The following is a 25,865-nucleotide window of genomic DNA, read 5'->3' as shown; positions in this document are numbered from 1 at the left end:
CCTCATACCTCTTTCAGATGCCAGAGAGCTTGCATGTATTTTTGCTTTCATCCGCTCCAGAAAAATCTAAGGATTTGTACTATATTCAATACAAAGATCATCACAGACTGCAAAAAAGATGCTCTTACGAAGTTGTCACATGATAGCTATATGCATTTTCTCATTGAATCATAACTTCCACTAAAACACAAGCAAATTGTCTTCACAACGCTCCAATAGAGACCCTTAGTGATGCTAGTATCTGTACCTTGTACCTTCAAGGTATCTCAGTACCTTCAGGTACTGAAAATCTGATGATTTTCAAGTTTTGGTTGCCAAGTGAAGGAAATTCTGTGCTATTTGAAAGATTATTTTATAAAAGTTTATAAAGTAGGACTGGTGACTATGACAGGATATTTTATTTAACAAAGGTAAGAATAAGACTGGGTGAACAGGGCATTCACACAGCTTACTTTAATAGGCGAGTGGGTAAAAAAAGCTCTTAAAGATCTCTCTGGCATGATCTCATGGGATCATGCCAGAACTGAATCCATACAACTCTGTTAGCACAGGTAAGGTGCCTTGCTGACATAGTTATGTTGCTTTGGGACCTGAGTATAGAACTCTTCATGACATTGTGCAGTGCTGGGGGGTGTACAAGCGCTGGCGAAGATGGAATGCCACTGTGCTGGGCATCTCTTGGCTTGTCCTGAGTTTGGAAGGGGAAGCACTGATGGGATGCTGTATTTTCTTTTGAAAGGAAGTAAGGGAGACAGAGCTGCTGACAGACAGCTTTAAGTTCAGGTTTATGCTGATTAAAAAGTTTGGTGGTGTTTTCCAGCTCACTAGCACAGTAAATAAATCAGTGAAGCCTTTGCTGGTACTCATGGGCTCTTTTTCAGGAAAAAGACTGCCTATAGGAAAAGCTTAGATTAGAAACGAGGAAAGGGTGGAGGGTTTGCAAGGCCAAGGTGAGAGGTTTGACAAAAAAAAGAGCACAAGCGATGTTCGGAGGTCTTCGTCACTTCAAAAACGTACACACCATTAAAAGCTAGCAGGCAAAGCTTTCTTAGACACCAGCAGCTTGATCTGAAGCCGGACTGATAGCAGCAATAATATTTCTTATAATTGCTGCTGTCAGCATTTGAAACCTGCTGATGCTCCCTCATTGTCCATCTTCTGTCCATGTATCCTGCACTGAACCCGCAGAACAGTCTGCACTGCGCCACAAGCATTCCCACACCAACAGGCTAGGAGTCAGACCTGCAAGGCTCGCAGCACACTGCAACGTCAGATATAAATACACGCAATGAGCAATAAAGCCAACTTGATCCTGTGTCCTGCTCAGCCAAGCAGGGAGGTAAAGAGGATCAGTCCTGCACCTCCTTGCTTGGCTGATAGAGGTCTCAGCCTGGTGGCGCCTCAGTGAAGAGCTCAGCACCAGCTCTGCCCTCCTGCCTTGTTAGCCAGGAAACGTGGCCGGCTGCAAAGGGAAGCAAGGAGATCCTTTCCAGATGCAGAGTCATTCCTGCCCCGAAGTGGGGAGGTGAGCAGCTGCTCTCAGCACCTAGCTGAGCTTCATGGTGCCTCCCTTGACTCAGCACCCAGTCGAAGAGTCGGGTGGATACTTGTTGGAAACTTGGAGGATAATGAAATGAAGAGAACCAAAGCAGTAGGCAGGCTTCAACTTATGCCTGTGTCTGTTTTGTTTTTTCTTCCCCAGGATCTGTTCAGTGTGGAACTGCCTTCCCAATGCTCTTTGTTTAATAATTATTATTTTCTTGTCAATGTTGCAGTAAAATGCCACAACTGAACAATAAAAAATTTCTGAAGGATGCTTTGAATAACAGGGCTCCACTCTCTAGAGCCAGTATTGATCAGTAATGGAAATGGAGGTGAAATTTCCCCATGCAAATTACTGACTGCTCGAATGAATGGGAACCTCAGCTTACTCTGGGTCAACAGGAGCACACCATTAGCAAGTTCAGGAGCTCACAGACTCCTTCTGAGCCCACTTTTTCAACAAAAAAACTGGATTTAATAATTCTCTAAGGTGATCCAGAATAAAAGGGAAAAGGTCCAAGCACTCCCTTAAATCACAGTCTTAGCGAGCAGCCAGGCGGCAGAAGGGGAGAGGAAGGAGGGAGGAGGCAAAGCACAGCTTTCTTGTTAGCAAAGAAGCTGCTGTGAGGGCAGGCACACGCTCTTCCCTTCTTCAGGGTAGCTTCAACCTCTGCTCTGCTGCCCAAGAAAAATGATCAAAGTGCTCAACGTTTGGGGGACACTTTTAAACCAACTGAATGCGTAACGTTGAACAAGGCCAGCGAGGTGTCTGGATGCATTTCAGCTGCTAACCTGCCCTTCGTGGCTTTGTGACTCACGCCATTACATCTTTTGGGCTTCTTACAGTGTTTTGGCAGACAACATAAAATCACATCTTTACGCTGTTCATGTCTGTTTCATCCACATAGATAGGAAACAGCCAAAACACTTTAGAAAAATATGCCAAGTTTCCCATTTCTAGATGGAGAAATCAGAATTCCCTATCATCAGAATTCCCTATCATCCCTGCAGGGCTGTACTTTATAGCTGGCAAGTATCATTTTTCTTTCTCCATGAAAACTACACCTTCATAGATAATTTGAAGATCTATAACACCTAGTTAAATGTTGCATGTTGCAGTTTGCTAAAACTGGCATTTTCATAACAGCATTAAAAATACCAGCTATGTTTCACACAACAAAATAAAAACAACAGTTGCTGTTGACTACAATCGTTGGAGTTATCTCTTAAGAAACACCCGGGTATCAGTAAAACTGTAGTTCAGGAGCCAAATTTGCTAGTGGCATAAATCAGAGTAGCTATATTGATTTCAGCAAGACTATAAATTGATTTATACTTACTGGCGATTAGGTTTAAGTGACTGAAAATGAGGATTCCAACTAACGTGGATCATTTTTTTTAAAGATGATTCATTTTGTTATTTAGATTTAAGCCTTCTAATTCCAAGAAAAAGTCCTTAATCAATGTGTCTTAAAGCAAAACCATGACTGCTATGGTTTAACTGAGATCACACATCTGCACTACATCAACATAACACACTGTGCATCTGTCTAACTGAATGCCAGGAGACTTGATTATCACATTGTTGCCTACTCCTGAAAGGTCTAATGAAACAGGAATCGAAGCACATTTTTGGTTTGTATTTCTCTAAGCAGAACTTCGGTCTTTCATACAGTGCTGCACTTTTAAAAGACCTGTCAGATGCTTTGTACCTTTCAGAAGTAACATTAAGGAGAACTGACATATTTTTAAGGGCCTCTCCACCGCTGAGCTGGTGTAAGGAAGGATAGACTGATTAACTCCAGGGGCCAGATAGATTTAGACCCTATGGAGATGCCATGTGGATGTTCAGCCTCACAGGGCCGGTGCACCTGCAGAACTGAGGCCTTCCTGTTTTGGTTTAATGCAACGTCTAAGTTATAAAACCTTGTAAAAGGGACCTCACCATGTAAATCAATATGCACTTCAAAACTAAAGTCAGAAAAAATGTCAATAAATAATGAAATAATGATAGAAAAGTAAAGTACGGGAGCTCTCCCTTTCCATCTTCACCTTGTCATGCAAGCTGCTTCATACATTTTTAAGGATGCTCTGAGACAGCGCTCTCCTGCCCACTGGCTGAGCTGGGAAAGCCGTGCTGAAGCCCTCGCTCTGGTACCTCTAGTTAGCAACGCTGGAGTTTTAAGACTCGTTTGCTGATCCTGGGTGCAGTGAATGGAAACTGTTCAATTATACATCCCTTCAGTTGAGGGTTAAATCAATCATGACTCCATGGAAACTGGCATCCTTCACGGGTTTATTCCTGGGATATCTTGGGAGCCTAGATTCAGCACAGAGGCTGGAGAGGTGAGGAGTTCGAACCGTACTTACGGTTCACTGAAATCGGTGGGAGCCACTCTGTTGACCTCAACAGGCTCTGCACCATACCCATAAATTCACGGCTAAACCTTACCGTGCCAAGGCGACGGGTAAGCATATCCCTCTACTAATAGTTATGGGGGCGTCAGGCTACAACAAGGGAACCAATATCAGCGCCACTCTGCTGCTCTGCTGAAGATATATTCATGGATGAATTACTGTAACTCAGTCTCCACATGTCCATCAGTTTGAATCACCTGAGTGATGCTGACAAGGTGCATCATTGCATTTTTGATTAATCCACCGGGACCAGAAGTTCAGCTCTCACATTTAAGTTAAGGATGCTGGCACAAAAAGGTGAACAATACTGAAATACATCCACGTGTACATACAGCTATGCTTTAAAGGCCACCATATAAAGAAGCTCTTACATGGATGGCAAAGACTATCACTACAGTCAGATTAAGAATGTACCGTTAAAACAAAAGTTTGTTTCTCTAGTGGTATCAGTTTCTACTTTACTTTCAAAAAATAGCACAAGTGTGGCCTTTCTTGCAGGTAAGATTTAGTTTACATTTTCAGATGCCATAGTCTCTCAGTTCTTCTATAGATCTCAGATTACATTAAGGTCCTCTTGGCAGAGGGAAATTAGCAGAGCCTGCTGTGTGTGAAGTCAGTTAAAGCAGTAACAGCTGTAAATGACCGCAAGGACTTTAAAGCAAGGCTAGATCAGTTCTTGTCTGTATGGAAACAACTGCTTCTGGTTACCTTGGGCTGACTGGAAGGCCATGCAAAAATCAAACACACTGTCTCAACACTATCAAGGTGAAATGCTTTGACATTTTCAAAATTAAAATGGCATGAGCAGGCAAAATCTCGTTTTTGTAGAAGTGAGGTTTAAGATAGGGACTCTTAACAGAACTGCTCTAAAAATCTATTATTTTAATTGAAGTGGACACAGCATCTTTGGTTTGATTTGGAACATTTGGTGGTAGTTTTAGAAATTTAACATTGCATTTATGACTGTAAGAACATGAAAGAAGCTGAAAATTTACTGATAAATGTAATCCTTGCTTCAGGCATAAAACTCTCCACTAACTACAGTTGAATCCAATGCCTCCAAATCTACAGAAAACATGGGTAGTCTATTTTAATAGTTGCAGCTTATGAAAAAAAGAAAAAGACCACAAAGCAAATAATCAGCTTTAGAAGAACTAAATTAAATTCAAATTTTAAAAAATCTCACTTTTAATAAGACAGATTTTGTTGGCAATAAAAAGATACGAAGTGGGCATTCTTGAAAGGGGATTTCCCTTAACATGCAACTTTTAATCTAGAAGAAAGCAAAAAAATCAATAGCATTACAAACCAGCACAGTCTGGAATACTGTATTTTTCCAAAATCAATGTTAATTTTCAAATCAAAATAACAAATAAATTAGATGATAGCAACAGGAAAAGATAATTGTGCTGCTACACACTCCTCGTAGAGTCCTTGAGGAACTGGTACCAGTTGTTTCTCTCCTCTAATAAAAAAATAAAGTAAATCTTCCTAACACCAGTATCACTGATTCATAGATGACAGTTGTAAAAATAATTTAAATTACTTTTATCATCAATGACTTGAAGTTAGCTTCTAGACCTCTTGTACCCTACCTAAAATGGAACTTTCACATTACAATTGCACAGAAACTTTGTATTTGTAACCGAACAGCTGCCCTATTTAAACTTATGATTCACACCGATACAGTTTTCCTTTCTGATCTCACAATATTTTAGCTTCTCATCTGAACCTGTTTAGGTTCATTTTTATTGTACTGGCAAGGTTAAAAAAATTGCAGTGCAAACCTTCTTCTCTGTAAATCCACCAGAAAAATAATGCAAGCCAATGATTTCAAGTATACAGTCATGTCAAATTAAATGTGGAATTAAATGGTTTTCATCCCTGCAGAACATTCAGCTTTTCACAGCAGAAGGAGAAAAAGCTCCTGATACTCTGCAGAAATAAAACCCGAGACAGGATAAAGGCAATTTACTCTCATTACCGATGTGCCATTTCTGTGATAAGAAGAAAATGGGCACAGTCGCTCTCTTTGTGACAAGTTCCTAGCTTTCCAAAACAGCAATAGAAAATAAAAAGGTGTTCCAGGCATAGGAGAATTTAATGCGGAAACATTAGAGATGCTCATCTAGGGGAGTAATTTCAGAGTATGTCACGTACGTGTAAGTATACATACAAGCAAGTTAACATACATGTTAAGAGTATTTATTACAGTTAAAAACATAGGCAAGAAGTTTTTTTCCCCCACTTACAACTGTTCTGCCTGTCTTGCTGTTTTCCCACCTGCCTATTTTGACTTGTCTCCTTGGTCTCCAGTTGTGGAGTCAGGATGGTGATTTCTTTGTTCTAGATAGATACACACTGTATATGGTGTGGGTATACACTTATATATTTTTATATATATATTCTATTGTATTTGAAACCAGACAGTGCAAGTGTAGAACTAAAAAAAAAAAACCAATCCATATGTTAGCCTTTTTGTACTTTGCTGTGGGATTTCTGAACAAAAAAAGGTCAAACGTAGATTCCCCCATATCTTCAAGAAATTCAGGTTTGGATCTGGAAACTGTGGAACTGTACAATTCCATTTTCAGTCAATGCAGAATAATATAATAGGCATGGGAAAAGGAGGCAAAAGGTGAGCTGGAAGCCCTAAGTCAAGAGCCCCAGCCATTACTGAATCCCCAGTGGCCGAATTTGTATTGGATTCAGCTACTGCTGCAGCTTATAGAGCGCCGTCAGCAACTTTTCAATAGAAAGCAAGTCTCTAAATAGACTCCATCACTATGTCACACTTGCCTGCATCGAGTAGAAGAGGAAAATAACTCCTTCACCCTTGAACTCATAGATCAGTGGAAAAGAGTTCACATCTCTTTATCTCGGCTTACAGGACTGACATTGGAAATATAGTTTCCAATAGTAATATTGCTATTACTGCGTGCTTCGTATTTTTCTTATTGTGCTAAGCAGCTTATTTTTAGCTGTAGTGACTGAATACTGGAAAAGAAGATTTGTTTCTTGACTTGGGTGTTCAAAACAACATTTATGCACTGCAGGTGATGTCCAGACTGTATTTTAAGGGACCCTTGTAAATAATTATTTAATAAAGTACTTGCATTCTGTAGCTTAAGGCTTCTCTACAGGCTAAGACTTTGCCGTTCAAGTCAGCAGGATTAGTCAAAGCAGCAAGAAACTTGTAAATTGGGTCAAGAATGCTAATTAAGGCATCCTAAATACTGAAAGAACTTGATCATTCAGCAAAGCTGGAGAGGTTAGACCAGTGCTCTTTTCTAGTAAATATGCAGTAGGCTTGGGGCTAGACTCAGGCTGCTTGACTTAGGTGCCCCACTGAAAAAAACAGACCAAAGAAGTGTCCATACTTGCTTACTGAGAGCTTGACTGAAAGCAGGCCTGTCCTGTCCTCCGGCTGCTGCAAGAAGGCGGTGGCTGCCGCCAAGTCTCCTCTGGGATGGAGAGGCCGAGCAGGAGGGCTGGCAGACAGAGGATGGAGCTCTGCCCTCGCGCATCCACCGACAGCGCAAGGACAGCAGGCGGAAAATGCTTCCAGTGGAGCAGGAGCTTAGCGAACCGATGCTCCTGCTTCGTGCAGGCGTAGGGACCCAGGAAAGCACTCAGCTTCCCTATGGAGGAATGGGGTGTTCTTGCCATCTTCATGGCTGTGAAATCAGTCTCTGGAAAACGTTTTTTCTGAGAGTCTGCCTGGCTGCAACTGCCTTTTCTCCCCACCCACATACAGGTTTCTTTCCAAACTGGTTCCTTATATCAGCTGAAAGTTTGTAGAGGAGGTTCTGAGATATGAAATCTTGGGATGCTTTAAATGGATTTCAAAATCTCCTAGTCTGATATACCCAGTGAATGATATCTCTTCTCTGGAAGTGTATCTGAGACGCTGTTAGTCCTTCAGGGTTTATATATTAATGTGATCTCCAAAGAGGTAAGGAAGCGGGATTGTCAAAATGAGCTTGCACTTGTCTTGTGACATCAGGTAGACAAGTTTCTGCCTGGTCCAAGTCAAGCTAACCCTTAAGGATACTGTCATATATTTGAAGAGGTTCTTTTTAGTGCTGATTAGCATCAGATAAAAATATAATCTGGGGGTCTGAGTTTTGCAGTACCCCTGTGAAAGGGAGGTTTCTGCAAATAGCAAGAGACCTGATGAAAACTTTATAGATACTTCCTATTCAAGCACTGGTCAGATATTATCTCTTCCAAGCATGAATTCCATTGCCAGAGGATGCAAGTAAGTGGTCAGTCCACAAAAAAGACATAAATAGCACTTGGGAAGCACAGAAATATAAAAATATTTCCCAGTTAATAGCTGTTCTTTTCTCAAGCACAATAATTTAGGAGTAAAGAGAGGAGAAAACCCAAGAGGCTTCTTGGCTGAGGCTATTACTGAGATTTAAAATTATAATAACAGGAATCTATTTTTAATAAACTGCTACTGCAATGTTTATTGCAGTTAAGAATAATTGTTATGATAACTCAATTTGTGGTTAATATTTTTAAAACAGAAAAGAGAAACATTATTATAAAACTTTTTCAACCTCTACAATTATCTTCCACTTTTTTACATTACAGACACTTTGATGGCACAGGGGGAGGTAGGAAGAGAGTATATTTCTTTCCAGTTTCTGTCTCACCCAGTTTCTGAATAAAAGATTTGAATGACAACTTCAGAGGATGGACTGACTCATTTGTCAACCTCCCAGGTAAACTTTGGGTAACAATTGTTGAAATTTCTGAATATTAATATGAAAAGTGCCTAAGTTTTGATCTGGAAGGACCTAGTATACTGTTGAGATAATTGCCCAGTATGCCTATTCCTTGAGGATTTGATCATGCTAACCAAACTTCTAATTAGTGACAACTGTGGGGAGAAGAACAATAATCATAATCCCAAACTCCTCGGAGTTTTGATGCTGAGAAAGATGCAATGCTAACAATGTATTGACAACATTTTTTACCAAGAAGAATATTAACACTGCACAGAGGTTACGAATTGAAGACCCACTTTTCTAAAGGATATGATTTATCCCACATGTTTAAAATACTGCTGTGCTATCTCTACTGCTTCAATTTTCTCTTTTAATGTGCCTCCTGGGACACATGGCTATTCTTATGGCTTACTAAGAAATGCCACCATCTTCAGTGGGTCAGCTTCAAGGCCTTGGCAGATTAGGTCTGCCAGCTCTGTGAAGTCCACAAAACCCCACGTGCAGGTCTGCATCCATCCTTTCATTTTTCGGAAGCTATGCAGAAGCTGTTGTTAAGCAGTAATTTCAGTTTGCTTGGTGGTTGATAATGTGCTATTATAAAAGGAAAAATAATGATGCTATTGTTGATGCTGAAGCAAAACCTATGAATAATCTCATCTTTTTCCAAAAATCTATCTATGGAATTGTAAAGATCAGAATGCAAGGATGCATAAGTCATGCTTTCAAAACCTGAATGTAGGAATTATTAATTAAAAAATCTTATTTCCCTGTTCCATTTCCTGTAGCTATGACTTTTGAAAAGTTTAAGAAAAATGCAACTCCTAAAATATTTTTTATTGAAGACTGTTTAATAACACTTTCTCTCTATACTTGAAAGTTTTGGCCTGGTGTCAAGACAATGATGCAGAAAACATCTACAACTGCTTGTACAGACAACTAGAAGTAGCCTCATGTCTAAGAAAGCTGATTGATATTCAAGGATCACCTCCTCCAAGCTCAATGAGCAGAAACTCAGGCAAAAATGCCAAGAGGCCTGCGTGGATGAACAAGGAGCTCCTGACAAAACTCAAAAACAAAGAGGGACTACACAGAAGGTGGAAGCAGGCACAGGTAACCTGGAGGGAATACAGAGACACTGTCCAAGCATGCAGAAATGTGGTTAGGAATGTCAAAGCCCAGCTGGAGTTGAATCTGGCCAGGGATGTCAAAGACAACAAGAAAGGCTTCTGTAAGTATATAGGTGACAAAAGGAAGGCCAGGGAAAATGTGGCCCTGCTGCTGAATAGAGCACAGGACATGGAAAAGGCTGAGGTACTGAATGCCTTCTTTGCCTCAGTCTTTACTAGCAAGACCAGCCTTCAGGAATCCCAGGTCCAAGAGATCAGTGGAAGAGTCTGGAGCAAGAAAGACTTACCCTTGGTGGACAAGGATCAGATCAGGAAATACTTAAGCAAACTGGACATATGTAAATCCATGGGCCTTGATGGGATGCACCTACAAGTGCTGAAGGAACTGGCAGATGTCATTGTGTGGCCACTCTCAATAATCTTTGATTCATCATGATGGTTGGGAGAAGTGCCTGAAGACTGGAAGAAAGCAAATGTCACTCCTATCTTCGAGAAGGACAAGAAGGAGGACCCAGGAACCTACAGGCCACTCAGCCTCATCTCCATCCCTGAGAAGGTGACGGAGCAGCTAATCCTGGAAACCATTTCCAGGCACATGAAGAACAAGAAGGTGATCACGAGTAGTCAGCATGGATTCACCAAGGGGAAGTCATACTTGACCAACCTGATAACCTTCTGTGATGAAATGACTGGCTTGGCAGATGAGTGGAAGTCAGTGGATACTGTCTACCTTGACTTCAGTAAGGATTTCGACACTGTGTCTCAGAAGAACCTCATGGAGAAGCTGATGAATTATGGGCTGGATGAGCAGACAGTGAGGTGGATTGAAAACTGGCTGAACAGCTGGGTCTAGGGGATGGTGATCAGTGGAACAAAGTCTAGTTGGAGGCCAGTAATTAGTGGTGTATCCCAGGGGTCAACACTGGGTCCAATCCTATTCAACATCTTCACTAACGATCTGGATGGTGGGGCAGAGCATACCCTCAGCAAGTTTACTGATAATGCAAAACTGGGAGGAGTGGCTGATACACCAGAGGATTGTGCTGCCATCCAGAGGGACCTTGCCAGGCTGGAGAAATGGGCCAACACAAACATCATGCAGATCAACAAGGGGAAGTGCAAAGTCCTGCACCTGTGGAGGAACAACCCCATGCACCAGTACATGCTGGGGGCCACCCAGCTTGAAAGCAGCTTTGCAGAAATGGCCCTGGGGGTCCTGGTGGACACCAAGTTGAACATGAAGCAGCAATGTGCCATTATGACAAAGGCGGCCAGCTGTAACCTGGGTTGCAATAGGAGTGTTGCCAGCATGTCAAGGGAGGTGATGCTTCCCTCAGCAGTGGTGAGGCCACATCTGGAGTGCTGTGTCCAGCTCTGGGCTCACCAGTACAAGAGAGATGTGGAGCTACTGGAGAGAGTCCAGCGAAGGGCCACTAAGATGATTAAGGGACTGGAGCATCTCTCCTATGAGGAAAGGCTGAGAGAGCTGGGACTGTTCAGCCTGGAGAAGAGAAGGCTTGGGGGAACTCACTAATGTATACAAATACCTGAAGGGAGGGTGCAAAGAGGACGGAGCCAGGCTCTTCTCAGTGGTGCCCAGTGACAGGACCAGAGGCAATAGGCACAAACTGAAACACAGGAGGCTCTGTCTGAACATCAGGAAACATTGATTTACTGTGAGGGTGACTGAGCACTGGCACCCAGAAAGGTTGTGGACTTTCCATCCTTGGACATACTCAAAACCCAACTGGACACAGTCCTGGACAACCTACCAGAGGTGGCCCTACTTGGGTAGGGGGGTTTAGACCAGATGACCTCCAGAGGTCCCTTCCAACCTCAACCATTCTGTGATTCTGTGATGCAACAACTTCAGCTGAAATGTAGAGTTGTGTACTACAGTGCAACACGTTTGGCATTCTGAATTATAAAAGAATAACCATGCCAAATATCTCGATCTTTCTGAAGTCCCAGTGTATGTCACAGATTCAGTATGCCAAAATCACTGTTTCCTTATTTACTATTTACTGTTACATTAGGTATGATTGCTCTATTTTTCTTTATAAAATTATCATTATTGTTTCATGGCAGAATCCTTGCATTTTTAGCTCCCATGTCTGAGCTGACTTCATGAAACTGATTCTGTTTCTGTAAACTAAATGTCAGGAAAAAGGTGTAGAAATCCAGAAGTCAGAAGCAGTTCTGACTGCTGACCTGAGTGTGTATCTGTAGCACCAGCTGACTGGAACGCAAAAGGTCTATTAAAAGACTTACAGTGGGCTAGAATATGAGGCAATCAACTATTACGCATTACTAGATACAGGGTAAGAGTTGTACTTAATGTGTAGAAGTTCTGAAAAGACAGTCCTAATTCATAGTTATAGTGCTAGAAATGATCAATTACTAAGCTTGCCTAGATATCTGATGAGCCATCCAAATATAATTCAAGCTGATGGGGTGATCAAATGTTTTGATTCAATTTCTGAATGAAAATAGTATGGAAGTTGGGAACCTCACAGCAAGTTGATGTCAGCCCCCAGAATACAAGTCATTGAATCCTGATCACCCCTTTTCCTCCTCCAATGAAAAAGCATTCAGGTTCCTTACTCCTAATCATTAACTATATCAGTTTGGAGCAACCTGAGGTCTCAAACGCTGCCTGTTGGATAAAGCAGATGGTTTGACCAGCAGGCTTGACTATACAGGTGCAAAAGAATCCTATGAGATGCTCAGGAAAAGCAAGGGAACAATCAGTGACATGAGTTGGGATGTCCTCAGAAACTCACAGGAAGGTCTTCTGAAGCCAAGCCTTGGGTGGTCTAACATTTTGCTTGCTCATATCAAACACTTACGGTAGCAACAAGCTAAGAAATAGGTGCTGTAATAGCTCAGTCAGTTATGGCTAACAAAGTCTTCACCAGTAAACTCCATTGTTATCTTTCTTGAGTAAAGTTGCAGCCTTGCCATTGCGTAGATTAGTTTCAAAATGTCCCATTTATTAAAATAACTTTTTGTTACAGTCTTTCTGAAACTGTTTTATAATTGTTGGGGATTATTTTGAAAAATACTACTTATTGTAGACTCCTAAACCTTTATTGCAATCATAAAAGTTGCAATAGGTAGCATTACAGGCAGTTTGAAAAGTGAGATCAGAAATTAGGAAGGAGGAGGCATAAGTTATTGAAAGTGACATTGTACAAGAAAGAGATGGAGTTGGGGGAGAAGAAAAGCAAAGCACCATGAAAACAGGTAAAAGTTATCTTGAAAGAAAAGACTGACTTCAAGGAATAATAAAGATGTGCTAAAGAAGCACAGTCAGTGTTTCATCTCAGATGTTCTCATCTACTTAATCTAAATACCGTAACTTTTTAATTTCTTCTCCATGTTCCCAAATGTGGAATTACTTTGATTAATTGTGTTTGACTTATTAATTACTTCTGCAGAATTTCTGAAGTGGTGGGTGAAAAAAGAAAGATGCCCAGTAAGTCTTTCCTCACTGATTTGAACACTAAAAATATTGGTCTGTCTGCTACTACTGAAAATTCTTCCTACCTATATGTTTTGTTTAAAGCCCTTCATAAAGTAACCTCTAATAACATATCATTCAATATTTATGGGCCAACATTCAAGTTTCTCCACTGGAACACTCAATTTTTTTCCAAGTATTGAAGCTAATTATTAATTTCATAATATATTTCGTTTCCTTACTGCAAAGGAAAGCTAAAGCTAATCAACAAAAGCAGGTAAAAATTCAAGTCATTTAAACTAACAGAGGTAAAGATGGCTACAAGTCTGTAATTCATTAGAGGGGCTCTGATGATGTTCCAACCCTGAAAGCTTTTAACTCAAGCACAGTGCTGTATGAGTGCTGTATGCCCTCAAGAAAATCATCTTTATATGGAATATATTAGAATATTTTCTAATACTAAATATGCATAAATAATGCATTTGGAACATGAAAGGAAGAGAGTAAGCTATTTGTTAAAGAAATGATAAAAAATGTTTGTTGACTGGCTGGAATGAGAGGGCTGCAATTTTGACTTAGCTGTGAATGCAGATGCTTCTCTTTAGCAGAGCAAAGACAAATATTTATCTTACTTTTTTTGAGTTAGAAATGAAAATTATTTCTATCTTTATTTCTACAGCTCCTGGGTTTGTGGTTCTACTCTGTGACTACACAGAAATCAGTCATTTCTTTCACTATTTTATTTCCTACTTATTTTCCCTCTTATCTATCTGTATAATACACTAATTTCCTGCCTTGTGTATTATAACTTTCTACCTTCTGTTTGGTCTTTTTCTTCCCATGTTCTTCTTTTAGCTTTCTCTAGCAAAATCCTTTATGCTTTCTTTTCAGTGTCAGGTCCTGCTTTTCAATGACTTCCCTGATACCACTGTCTATCTTCCATTCCTCTGTCCTCACAACAACTGCTTTTCCATTTATGGTGTATATTAAGCAAAAGACTGTAGTTTATTCATTACTCTTTTTTACATATGTGAGCACTACTGATTACTTTCTGTGTATACAAGTAGCCCCACCCACACTGGCAACTGGGTGTTTTACTAAATAAAAATAAAATAAAATAAAATAAATCATGTTTTCAAAAAGCACACAAATATGATTATGCCTTTTTCCCATTTGAATCGTCCTCCACGATGTCACATCATGTATTCTGTAACAAAGACTGGCAAATCTTCTGAGAAGACTTTATAATGTGTTTGATCTCAAGAGTACCACAAATAATCTACCTGTGCTATTGTGCACTAGGGTATCACTAGAAACAGCATTCTTTGTGAACTGGAAATTTGATTGAGCCCAATAGATGGATGTCCCTCAGGCACCTTCAGTCAGTAAGAAGTTGGCATGGGTTTAAATTTGTCTGAAGGTAGAAGGCTCCATATCTCTTGAGCTATTGCATTGTCTTCATTTTCTCCATTTTTTATTCTCCCTCCTTTAGATAATCCTAGTTTGATATTAGGAGATGTCAAAGAGAGAGTATAACAGCTCAAGAACATCACCGAAGGGTTATTATAACTTGACAAGATGCTACAAGGCAGAAGGGATAGTACATCTTCTACAATCTGTCTTTATGAACTATTCTGATAGCAAATCTTTGCTCTCAAGCACAAAGTATTGCTGCAAGACACGTTTTATTAGTGGGTGGTTAGAGTTGGAGATGGGCATATGTACCCCATATGGTCTTACTTATTCCAGAAGGGTCTATTGCCTGATGGCTGCAGCTGTAGAGGAGTGGATTTGATGGCCTAGACAGTCCCCTTCTGTTCCTAAATTTCCAAGTTCCTCATTTTTCTGTATATGGGAGAATATACTCAAATGTTATATTAGCTGAGACAAAAAGCAATTATCTCTGTAAGTAGTTACAGGATATATTGTGCACTTTCTTCCTTGTGATATATCCTCTCCTGTTAACCAGCCTAGGCATGGGGTGCAATGCTTACCCCAAGGACCAAAATGTTACCTCTAACGTCTCACCTGGCCGATGTGCCTTTGGAACTGCCATGTTCATCACTCGCCCTCCATCCTGAGGTTTGGGGGGGGATGCGGTAAACCTGCAAATCCCCGACTCTGACGGCGTGCTTGAGGTCAGACTGTCTGTGTAGTCATTAGTCCCTGCCGTGAGCTGCTCCGATGATGTGTCTGATATGAAGCATTCTGTAATGGTGAACTTGGCATGTCTCAGCTGCTCTTCCATTTTTGCATGCTCATATGCTCTCGCTAGCTCTTCGTATGTTGAGGAGGCACTTTCTGTGGAGACCATGCTGCTTCTTGCTCGATCTAAACATCAGAAATATAAATAATGGGAGAAAGAAAACATCTGCACAATCCTTTTTGGAAGAAAAGCTAAGAACACAATAGTATTTCTTAATGAAATGCAGAGCCCTTGAAATTATCAAGGTGATTTAAATGAGTCTGCTTTGCTATAAATGTCTGCACAATTTTTAGTTTAGTCAATTACTTGATAATTACAGATAACCTAAAGTGAAGTCTTACTCTGCTAGCAGCATTATGTGGCTTAGCATTAAATTTGTGCTTTAGAAGAAATAACCTTTAATACATGAAAAAGGTTACTTTTTTTTTTTACAAAAAATCATTTCTCTAAAATGCAAATGCCTTAAAAATATTAGAAACCCACAAAACAGATTTAGCAAACTGAGGAACAGCTTCTTTACATTATCTTTTAAATGTATCTCAGAAATATTTCTGTGAGGTGATGTCTAGGTGAGAAAGGATAGCCTTTCTGTACCTGTTTCAATCTTACATCTTTTTTTGAGAAAGCCTTGAGGACAAAGGTCAAATATAAAGGCAGTGTCTGTCAGACATTGTCTCTGACTGTCTGAGACACCAGGTAAAATACTAACTCATTTCATACAGAACAAAGGTCTTAAGAAAACAATATTGTTTGGTAGCTACCAGCCTGCAGTCATTCAGGTGCTTTTTTCAGTGCTGCTGAAGCTAATGGGGGCTTCATATTTGACACACAGGCTATTATGACCTACATGCTGTTCTTTTCTGCTGATGAGTTGCTGAGAATATCAATATTTCTTAAACAAGCACTATTATTGAAGATGTAAATGGCTACTGATACATTAAAAAGCATTCTGGAAATGCATTGCTTATTTCTGCGGGGACAAATCACTGGTCTGTTGCACCCATCGCACTTCTACTTCAGTGGGCTGGAAGGGCAGAGGACTTTCAAAAGTTCCTTGGGCAGATGTCATGTTTCATCATAAGATCTGTACAATTTCAGACATTGTTGGTGATGTTCAATAAACAGGCACAATGTAATAGCTAATTCATAAAAATGGGACTCCTAGAGCAGCCAGAGGCAACTGTGTTGTTATTGCAAATCTTTATCTTTTTTATTGTGTGCTAGGATCCTTGCATCAGTTTTCATTGTGCACAAAGAACAACACTCCTGCCACTTGTATATAGGACCATGCATTATTTAAAATGACAAGTACTTCTACAATATGCTGTAACTTGCTTATGAGCTCGCCAGAACTTCAACAAGCCTTCCCCGCGCCCGCCCCCCCCCCCCCCCCCGAAACATCATTCTGGTTTTCACATTTAATTTGTAAATCAGACCAAAATAATGTCTTGCCAAATTTCTGATCAGCTGGAAACTCCTGGAAGGCTGCAGTTGCTCAGTGCCATAGAGCAGTGTCTGTAAATATGATGGTCATGCAAAGGTCCCAGTTTGGTCCATGAAGCTCAGGACCTGCAGTGTCCCATATCCCATGTCCTGGGGAGACTATTCCAGGAAGAATCTGCTTGAACACCTACTTCAGATTTGATGAAAGTTCATCCAAGCCCAGCGTGAACTTCATGAAATCTAGATTCATCATTCTAATGGCCTCTAGTTAGAACACTTGAACTCAGTTACAGCTATGAACTGCTGCAATACATTTCTGCTAAGCTTAAAAGCTACTGCTTTGTAAACCTGGAATTGTTTTGATAAGAAGTGCTAAATTCTGCCAAATATCAACTGCATCAACTAGATTCAGAAATCTGAACTCCATATTGGAAAAGTGATATGTGCACATTAGTTCAATTGATTCTTGAACACATAATTTGGCTACCTCTATCATAATGTTTATTTGGAAATTTTAAACTTCTGAAGTACTTAAATTAAACTGACTCTATTCGTTTCCCAGAAACCAGGTGGCATAATAGAGCTACATTTTGGCACAAGAAAACCATTCTTGAGCATGATCTAAAGCTTGCTATCCCTTACATTAATCACTGTGTGTTCGAGGGTAGACGCAGAGTAGGAAAGTAGCCATGTTAAAACATAGATTATGAAGTCTGTTTACAAAATTGCATGTAGTTTATCTATTAAACCACACAGCGAATTGAATTCTCCACCCTTTGCCACATGCATTGGAAAATATCCTTGGGTGACAAAATGTTGGAACACATGCAAGTGCACCTGAAATCTGGAATGTCTACAAAAAGGGTTTCTGAGATAACATTGGCTATTTATATTTGTATCTGTATAGCTATTAGAGTTAATCCTTAAAGCCTTATGATAATTCTACCTGAAAAAAACAGGACGAAGTTTGTCAGCTGGCTAGAGGTATCTATTGAGTGCTGTTACCCTATGGAGACAACACAGGGGTCTACAAGTTTAAGAGGATGCATCGTGAAAAGATGAGAACTCCAACCTATAAATTACTGGATGTCAGGGAACTCAGATGCTTGTTCTTACAGAGAGAATAAAAACAGTCATACTGGTTTTCACGGTGAAAGGCCAGTCATACCTACTGCTTTGTAGCTCTAACACATAGCTTTTTCACATGATAAACACTTTTCCCCTAAAATCAGGATAGAAAGTAGGCAGTTCCTTCTGAGGAGGCCAGAGTAAGCCTGGATTTGCTTCTGTCAGGCATACCTTTGAATATTATTTTACCTTTCTTCATATTTAACGTTTATTAGATTTGCTTCGTGACTATTCTTCTGCGTAATCATTTACTCATTTATTTGCCTTTTTTTTGTCACTTGTTCAGTGTAGGGCAGAGGCGAAAGCTTTTTTTTTTTCAGTTACAATTGCATTTATAATGTGAAGACATCAAGAAGAGATGAAGACTGCAGGCAGAATATGTATTCAGTGTCTCCCCACTTATCATGTAGAGGAATAAAACCTATGCTGCTTCTCAGGAAAATCAGAGCTGGCTGCTGCAGTATTCAGTGATATGAATGGATTTTGACTTGGACTCTAATTCCAGATTTTTCCCTGTCATTTTTTCTGCTTAGAATAAATCCTGTGAACATATTACATGAATGTGAAAAGGAAAATACAAACCTCAATGTAGCTCAAACATTAAAACCATTCCACCTATGATTCAGACATATTCTTGGTTGCTAATACTGCCCCTTCCTGGCCAATGCCATTTCATGCAGCAAATTCTCCTACTTTTTCCTTCAGATACAGGCAGTACAGCGCTTCGGCTACAGAAAAGATTACCACCGTATCTTTCAAAGGACTTCAGTATGCATGTGTGGCATGAGAAACCACGGGCACAATATTTGTTATCATTAGCACTATATGCATTTGTGGCACCCCTTATAAACAGCCTACAGAAAACCACTGTAGCAAGTTAAAAATAATGACACCCAAGCACCAAATGAAGTACATCAAGGACCAAGAAGGTTACTGCAGCTACTGCTGTCCCGTTTTCACAGTGCAGCCCTGCAGAGAGCCCTGTACCTGTGTCCTGCGAGGGGCTGACGCTGTAGCTGTCGCTTTCCTTGTCCACTGATCCTGCTGGCCGGGGGGTGGGCAGCCTCCAGTCTGTGGTGAGGGTGTGAGCTGATATGGTGGGGTGAGGTCTGTTGAGGGTCCACTGACTAGCATAGCGGTTGCGAGCTGTGGGTCCGGTTTTGGCACTCCTCCTTGTGGTAGGATCTGTGATTGATAACAGAGAGGATCTTTGCCACTAGGCTCTCGAATTGATAAGGAAACAAGCCCTGTCAGAAGGGGATGGCCACTGAAATCGTGTTGGTTAAAAAAACCCACAAAACTTTCTTTGTGTGAAAAAAAATGAACAGTGAAAGTGCTGTTCATTACCAAACTGCTAACACTTCTTTGAAATACCCTCTCTCTAATGAAACCATACATTTTAAAAAGGGCGCAGCTGAAAAACTGAGAGCCCCACCAATCTCCCATTGACACATTCATTATGCCTTTACTCCAACATAAGCAGTTCTCCAGTACCAAAACCGTTCTGAGATGTGAAAGAGCACAAGGCAAGTAGATGTGGTCGGGGATTTCACACCACTACTCAGGCAAAGTCTAAGGTAAATTATCAGCGTAGATGTGCCCTCAGAAATGCCCTACACCAGGTACCTGCTCTCAGTTTGTAAAAACATGTGCTCTGAAATGTGGTGATATAATTTCCTATTCTGGACATTTTACTAATACTTTTACTATATTACGGTATTAATCAGCTACAGTTTCCCTATTTTTTTTAACAAGTAGCCAAGACGTAAAACATAACCTGTAATAGTGCCATCAGAGTTTCACTAGGAACAGGTTCATAAAGATCTGACTGTTGTAAAAAAATTAGTAAATAAATACAATTTCTTAAACTTTAAAAATCATCAGCTACTTGTTTAAGGTCAGCAATGTTTTATTTTTTATTATCCTAGAGATAATATGGTGACCAAGGGAGGAAAAGTGAACTATCTGCAAAACTGACCTCCTTAATTTTGTTAATAAACAGTTCTTCTGTAAAAGTGAGGCTTGTACTCCCTAACAAAGCAAGTGGAATGGAAAAATCATTATGTGGCAAACAGAAAGTGACTAAATCAGCACTGAAGGGTTTATCTTCAAAGCTTCTGAAAGGATATTACTAACAATAGAGAGAAAGGGTATTAGAAATGAAAAATTCAAATCTATTCAAATGTTCTTTGACATTCAAATGGTGAAGTTGTCAGTCTTTGAGGTAAGAGACTTTAGCAAAAGCAATTTAAAGAAAAAAACCAATACCCAGATAATGACTCTGAGCATTGCTTCTGCCTAAGCATTCCCAGTAAGAATTTGTATTCTGCTGCTTCAAAGAAACAAGGTATTTATTTACAAATACCAGCTATGGTCTGATCCTTCTCCTATTTCACATCTCCCCCCTACAGCAGTGGAAAAATATGACCCCGGTGCCATTGATAATTGATCCTCCTGGTGGTGCAACACATAGCCGCCTCACATGGATAACATCCAAAGATGCACTTGGCATGATGTGACCAGCCTGTCAGTATAAACCACTGCTTGTACCAGCTGTGGAAAGTTGGTACGTGGCTGTTGTGTAGCCAGAAGTGAGCCTTGTGCCTGCTTCGAGGGAAGACATGAAGGACAGAAGTAGAGTGCCTGTGGGAAAACTCGTGGCACAGTGCTGGGGCTGCTTTGTCTGGAGAAGAGAAGGGTTGGGGTGATCTCATCAACATATATAAATACCTGAAGGGAAGGTGCAAAGAGGACAGAGCCAGGCTCTTTTCGGTGGTGCCCAGTGACAGGACCAGAGGCAACGGCCACAAGGTGAAACACAGGAGCTTCCCTCTGAACATCAGGAAACACTTTACTGTGAGGGAGGCTGAGCGCTGGCACAGGTTGCTGAGAGAGGTGGTGGAGTCTCCATCCTTGGAGATATTCAAAAGTCATCTGGGTATGGCCCTGGGAAACCAGCTCTAGCTGACCTTGCTTTAAGCAGAGGTGTCAGACTAGCCAGTGCCCAGAGGTCCCTTCCAACCTCAACTGTTCTCTGTTCCCGTGACTCAGTGGGCTTTCATCAGCAATTTGAAGGAGGCGGGAGAGCCTGCTGCCAGCACGCAGGAGGTCAGTCCTCATCCTGCTGAGCATGTGCTGAGCAGTAGCTCTGCACCAGCTGTGCTGCGCCTGCATAAAGGACTCTGTAGCACAGATGCAGCAAGCTTCAGAGCTGCCTGTGTGATGGAAAACAGCGCGCATCTGGTGCCCCAGTTATTAAGCCAGCTCTGCTGTCATGTGCTGAAACATAACCGTAGAGAGCTGAGGTGAGCAAGGCAAAGGTTCACGGAGCATACCTCTTCTATATATAAATACAAAAACCCTAGAGAACAACTTAAAAAGTGCTGTAAGGGAATATTTGCCAATGAGTGAGTGTGAGTGTGCTCAGATGGGAGGATCCATAACCTCTGAGCCACCCAGCTGGGCACCGCTCCCCTCTTCACAGAGAAAGCTGTGGGTCTAGACAAAATCTCATAGCTCAGCCTCTATCAAAGCTATATTAGTGTCTTAAATCCAGAGAACACTACCTAAAAGTCTTTGACCCAGCCCTGTGCACTGCTGCAATCAGATCTTTACTGCATAATAAAAGTGATGGTGGATTTCTATTTCCAAAGCTGGGCTGGACACAGATCATACTCTTACACATGCGTTAAATCCAAGTTTAATTTGAAGGCAGTCTCTCCCTGACTTCAGTGGAATGAAGCACATAACTGCACACAAAAAAGGGATGAGGTATGGAAGGTGCTGGTGCTATAAAATGCTGTGGTATGATACAGGCATGCAATTTTGGGGTGGTGACTCTTTCCTTATTAGAAAAGGCAGGGTTGGAAAACAATGGAGAGTGCATTGTTTACTCAGACAATCTTGATATGCCAACATGATAAAAATTATATGATGATATTTTTGCTTTTAGTGAGCAGGCTAGCCAGCATGTACATGAACTAAAGGAGCGAGACAAGAGTGGTACCAGAAAGAAAACAAATATTGTATCTTGACTCTTCTAATTCAAATGCCATGACTCTCCACAGATGAAAAATGGCAGTACTAATCTAGTCCTCAAGAAATAACTAACCGTATCTTAAAACTGTCAGAGTTAGAAAAGCAGCAAGGTCAGGACTAGAACAGCTGTCATTTATAAAGACTGGGCTGGAAATGGAGATGAAACAAAGATTTTTCAAATAATCTACATTCCAGCAAATGAGCTTTCAGCATTTATGTTCGCTGAACTCACCAAGTAAACAAATTCTGAAACAGTCAGGGGACAGAAATAATCCAAGATATTTTAGAAATTGCACACTGCTAGTGAACTACACTTTGGTAATATTCCTAACTCATAAGTATTCCTTTGATCTAGTGATTTTTTTTTCCATTTACATAGATATGGAATACATTAATGAGAGAAATAAGAAGAATGGATTGCAGCAGTATATTAATTTATGATAGTATTTTAATCACTATAAGAATAACTCAGCATGAATATATCTGGGAAAAGTAATTTACCATAATAACTAAAACTGCAAATACAACTTTTTCAGAAAAGCAGTAATGAGAAATGTATTTCTTGCCTGATGGAGGGGTAAGGAGGGAAGATACATTTTGAAATACAATAAAGATTGATCACCAAGAAAAAAAAATATTAGACACTAAAAGCCATTAAGCTAATTTACCCAATAAATTCTAGAAATTAAAATCTAGCATGCATTTGGTTTAATGAAAGCCAGGTATGAATTATTTCAAATTACACCTACATTTCAGATGCATATGCAATTTTTACCATATTGAATCACTAAATGCAATTGTATAAGAAATGTTCTCTGCTGACTTAAATAGATTTCTCTCAACCTTCAGATTGAAGAAAAAAACCCATGAGGATGCAAATGTAGGAGCACAGTATTCATTTTCTTATAGCTTTCTCCTCTCCAGATAACATATTCTCTTATATGCTTACTTGTTCCTGGCCGGGCATCAGAAACATCCACCAGTGGTCCTGTAGCTTGTGACACAGACTGGTAATGTACTGTGTGGGTGACAGTCAGTGACTTCTGCTTAGACGTCTCTCCAAAGTCAGCATCAGTGAGCAGAACCGTTGATCTGTCATCTGTAAGTAAAAAAACCCATCAGATAATGAGTAATGAATTTTGGGTTTGCCTTCATAAGAGCTTTACAGCAAGTCCCCAGACTTATTTTCAGCTGGGCGCCACCATTGACAGTGGCAGCTCCCTCTTCTCTGCAGGACTGAAGATGGCTTTGAAGTGTACCACAGCTTGGAAGCCTCTGGGTTTAAACTCAAAAGTTCACACAAAATTAAAGAATAAGTGTAATTTTCATGTCTGTCTTCGTGATTTCACCTTAGAGATGTGCAACTGAGACAGACTATTGAGACAGACTATTAAGACAGATTAATTTGTGTGTAATTATTTTTGGCCCTAATTCCTTCTTTCCCATCTTTTGAACACTGCCCTCTTCACCTTCATTTTCAGAGAGCTCAGCTGAGCTTTTCAACAACATATTCAATTTATTTCTTTTTATTAACATAATTAGTAATGTCCTCAGTGAAATCACCCACGTCTTCCCAAAAAGAGGTCATTAAGTAATGTTGCTAACTAGCCCTCTACCAGTCAGCTTTTTCTCCAGAGACAGAATAGTGCAGAAGGGATGGCCATGACCCAAGACTGTTCTTACGGAGCTGCTTATTTTTAAGCACGTTAGTACCGTAGTGAAGACAATGGAAATACACTTGCAGGACAGCTAAGCATCCTTAAGTCCAGTGTTTCACTGTTCTGGAAGCTAAGGGCTAAGTCCTAATCAGCTCTCTCTGCACCAAACCTCACTACTGTAGGTTTGAAAAAGAAGCTTTGGGGAGCTTTACGCGAGTCGCGTAAGTTTCTCTCAACATAGTCCGTCCAGCTGACTGTGGGCTTTCCTGCAGCTGCAAAGAAAGGTGCGAGGTGAAGCCTGACCTTGGGAAGGACTGGAAGAAAAAGGTGAGCACTGACCTTTACTGCGGCATGGTTCTGCTGCCTATTGCTTCCCTATGGGGTAGGATATATTCACCAAATTTCTACACAGATCTTGATCCCTGCAGAAAGCCAGTGCTATACAGCACTTTTACTTTTTTTTTCAGTTGTGATCTCTGTATTGTATTTCTTTCGCTCCAAAGAGGAATCTGGTTCCACTTCCACTTGGAAGGTTTAACAGCAATAAATCTTCCACTGACTTTGTGCTTGCAGAACAACTATTTGCATGCTATCAGACTTTCTTTTGCACCCTTTACAGTCTTTTTATCCATTCATAATAGTAATAAAAGCCACAGGAAGTTCCTGCTATGCTATGCTATGCTATATAGCTTTGTAATGTATTTCTAAGGGGACTGGCAGCACTGGGGCTTCCATGCATTTACTAGTTAGCAGAGGTTGATCCGCTTCTTCTAAACATTCCTGGGTTTTGGGTTTTTTTTAACTTGACAAGACACTGTTAAGGTGAACAGTTCTGCACAATAACATAACTAGCATTTTTTACCCAAAGAAGGCCATAAATAGAATGAGCATTATGAAATCAAATTACTCTGTCTCTGGCAAAAGAGGAGCTCTTATTCAGGTTGAGAATAAAGCCTCTTGGCAGTAAACTATGTCAAAGACTGCCAAAGTGCCTGCTTATTCTGAGTGCTGTGCAGAGAGCTGGCTATTACCAAGGCACTGATCGCATTGCTACAGTTAAGGCACTAATGGTATTTCCATTATAACCCCCTATTGCTCAGCAACTGTAACTCAAAAGTAAAAACTGTCTTTAGGATGAAGTCTGGCACAAAAGACTGCATCACTGAGGCAAACTTTGGGAAACTCTAGTCAGAATTTAAAAAAAGTCTGTATTTCAGGTGAAGCATAGGTCTCCTTTTCAAATCTGCAGCACAAACTGTGAAATGTCCCATGAGGCCACCCCCCCACACCAGACTGACAGCAAGCGTGACAGGGTGTGGGGCTAAAGCAGCTTGTCCCTCCCCAGTGCAGGCATGGATAGGAGATGCAGAGATGCTGCTCCCAGCTTGCAGAGCTTTCCTCTCTGGCCACACCATCCCTGGGATGCTGTTACGTTCTCAGCCATCACAGGCTGCTTCTGCACAGATTTTGATCCAAAAAAGTTAGAAGTCTAACAAGATCAGTCATTCTGGCAGGTCTTGCCACAGTGTGTACACATACAGTCACGAGATCAAGTTGTATTTTTATTCTGTTGAGATTTCAGACATCTTGTGTTTAAATTATTTGAAAAAAAACCCAATACCCAACAACTCTATTTTTCATGACAGTTCAGCTATGTGCCAGCCACATGAGAAATCTTGTTTTCTGTTGTGTGAAACAGTTTAGATTTGAATTTTGCATAGATACACAAAAGCTGAAAACTGATCAAAATGTTGAAATATCATTTGCTATGAACAGGTGGATACAATACGCAATGTGTAAATTTTAGAAGTTGGCTGTTGTAAATCTTTAAATACTGATATTGCAGTTTCAGAATTTCATTTTCCTGATAAGTAATGCCAGTGATTCAACTGCCTAGTCAAAGCCAAAAGAGAAATCAAAATGAAAATCATAAAACTGCCAGTCTTCATTTACATTTTCTTCAAGCTGCTCTTCCCACTAGCTTCATTTTCCTAATGTCCTGCATTATTTTAAATACTGTACTGAGATTACTGAAAGTGGAAAATTATTCAAAGGGGAGAAAAAAAAATCAGTTCAGTTTTCAAATGTGGCAAATTACTTTGT

The 25,865-nt window shown here is 40.5% G+C and overlaps 1 protein-coding gene across 1 annotated transcript in view; it reads right to left on the bottom strand.

The window, feature by feature from the left end:
* The window catches only part of DSCAM (DS cell adhesion molecule), a 443,556-nt gene that overhangs the window by 4,710 nt on the left and 412,981 nt on the right, over positions 1 to 25,865 (bottom strand). Inside the window, exons 31-33 of the mRNA XM_050891759.1 lie at positions 23,054 to 23,203; positions 19,054 to 19,251; positions 15,318 to 15,620 (exon numbers count right to left, since the gene is read on the bottom strand). Of these exons, the coding sequence (XP_050747716.1) occupies positions 15,318 to 15,620; positions 19,054 to 19,251; positions 23,054 to 23,203 (651 nt within the window). The remainder of the gene's footprint in view (positions 1 to 15,317; positions 15,621 to 19,053; positions 19,252 to 23,053; positions 23,204 to 25,865) is intronic.

The sequence above is a fragment of the Gymnogyps californianus genome, chromosome 1 (genome assembly GCF_018139145.2).
Source record: "Gymnogyps californianus isolate 813 chromosome 1, ASM1813914v2, whole genome shotgun sequence".
NCBI classification, from domain to species: domain Eukaryota; kingdom Metazoa; phylum Chordata; class Aves; order Accipitriformes; family Cathartidae; genus Gymnogyps; species Gymnogyps californianus.
The sequence above is the reverse complement of the archived record's forward strand: the minus strand, read 5'-3'. Positions and strand labels throughout refer to the sequence as shown.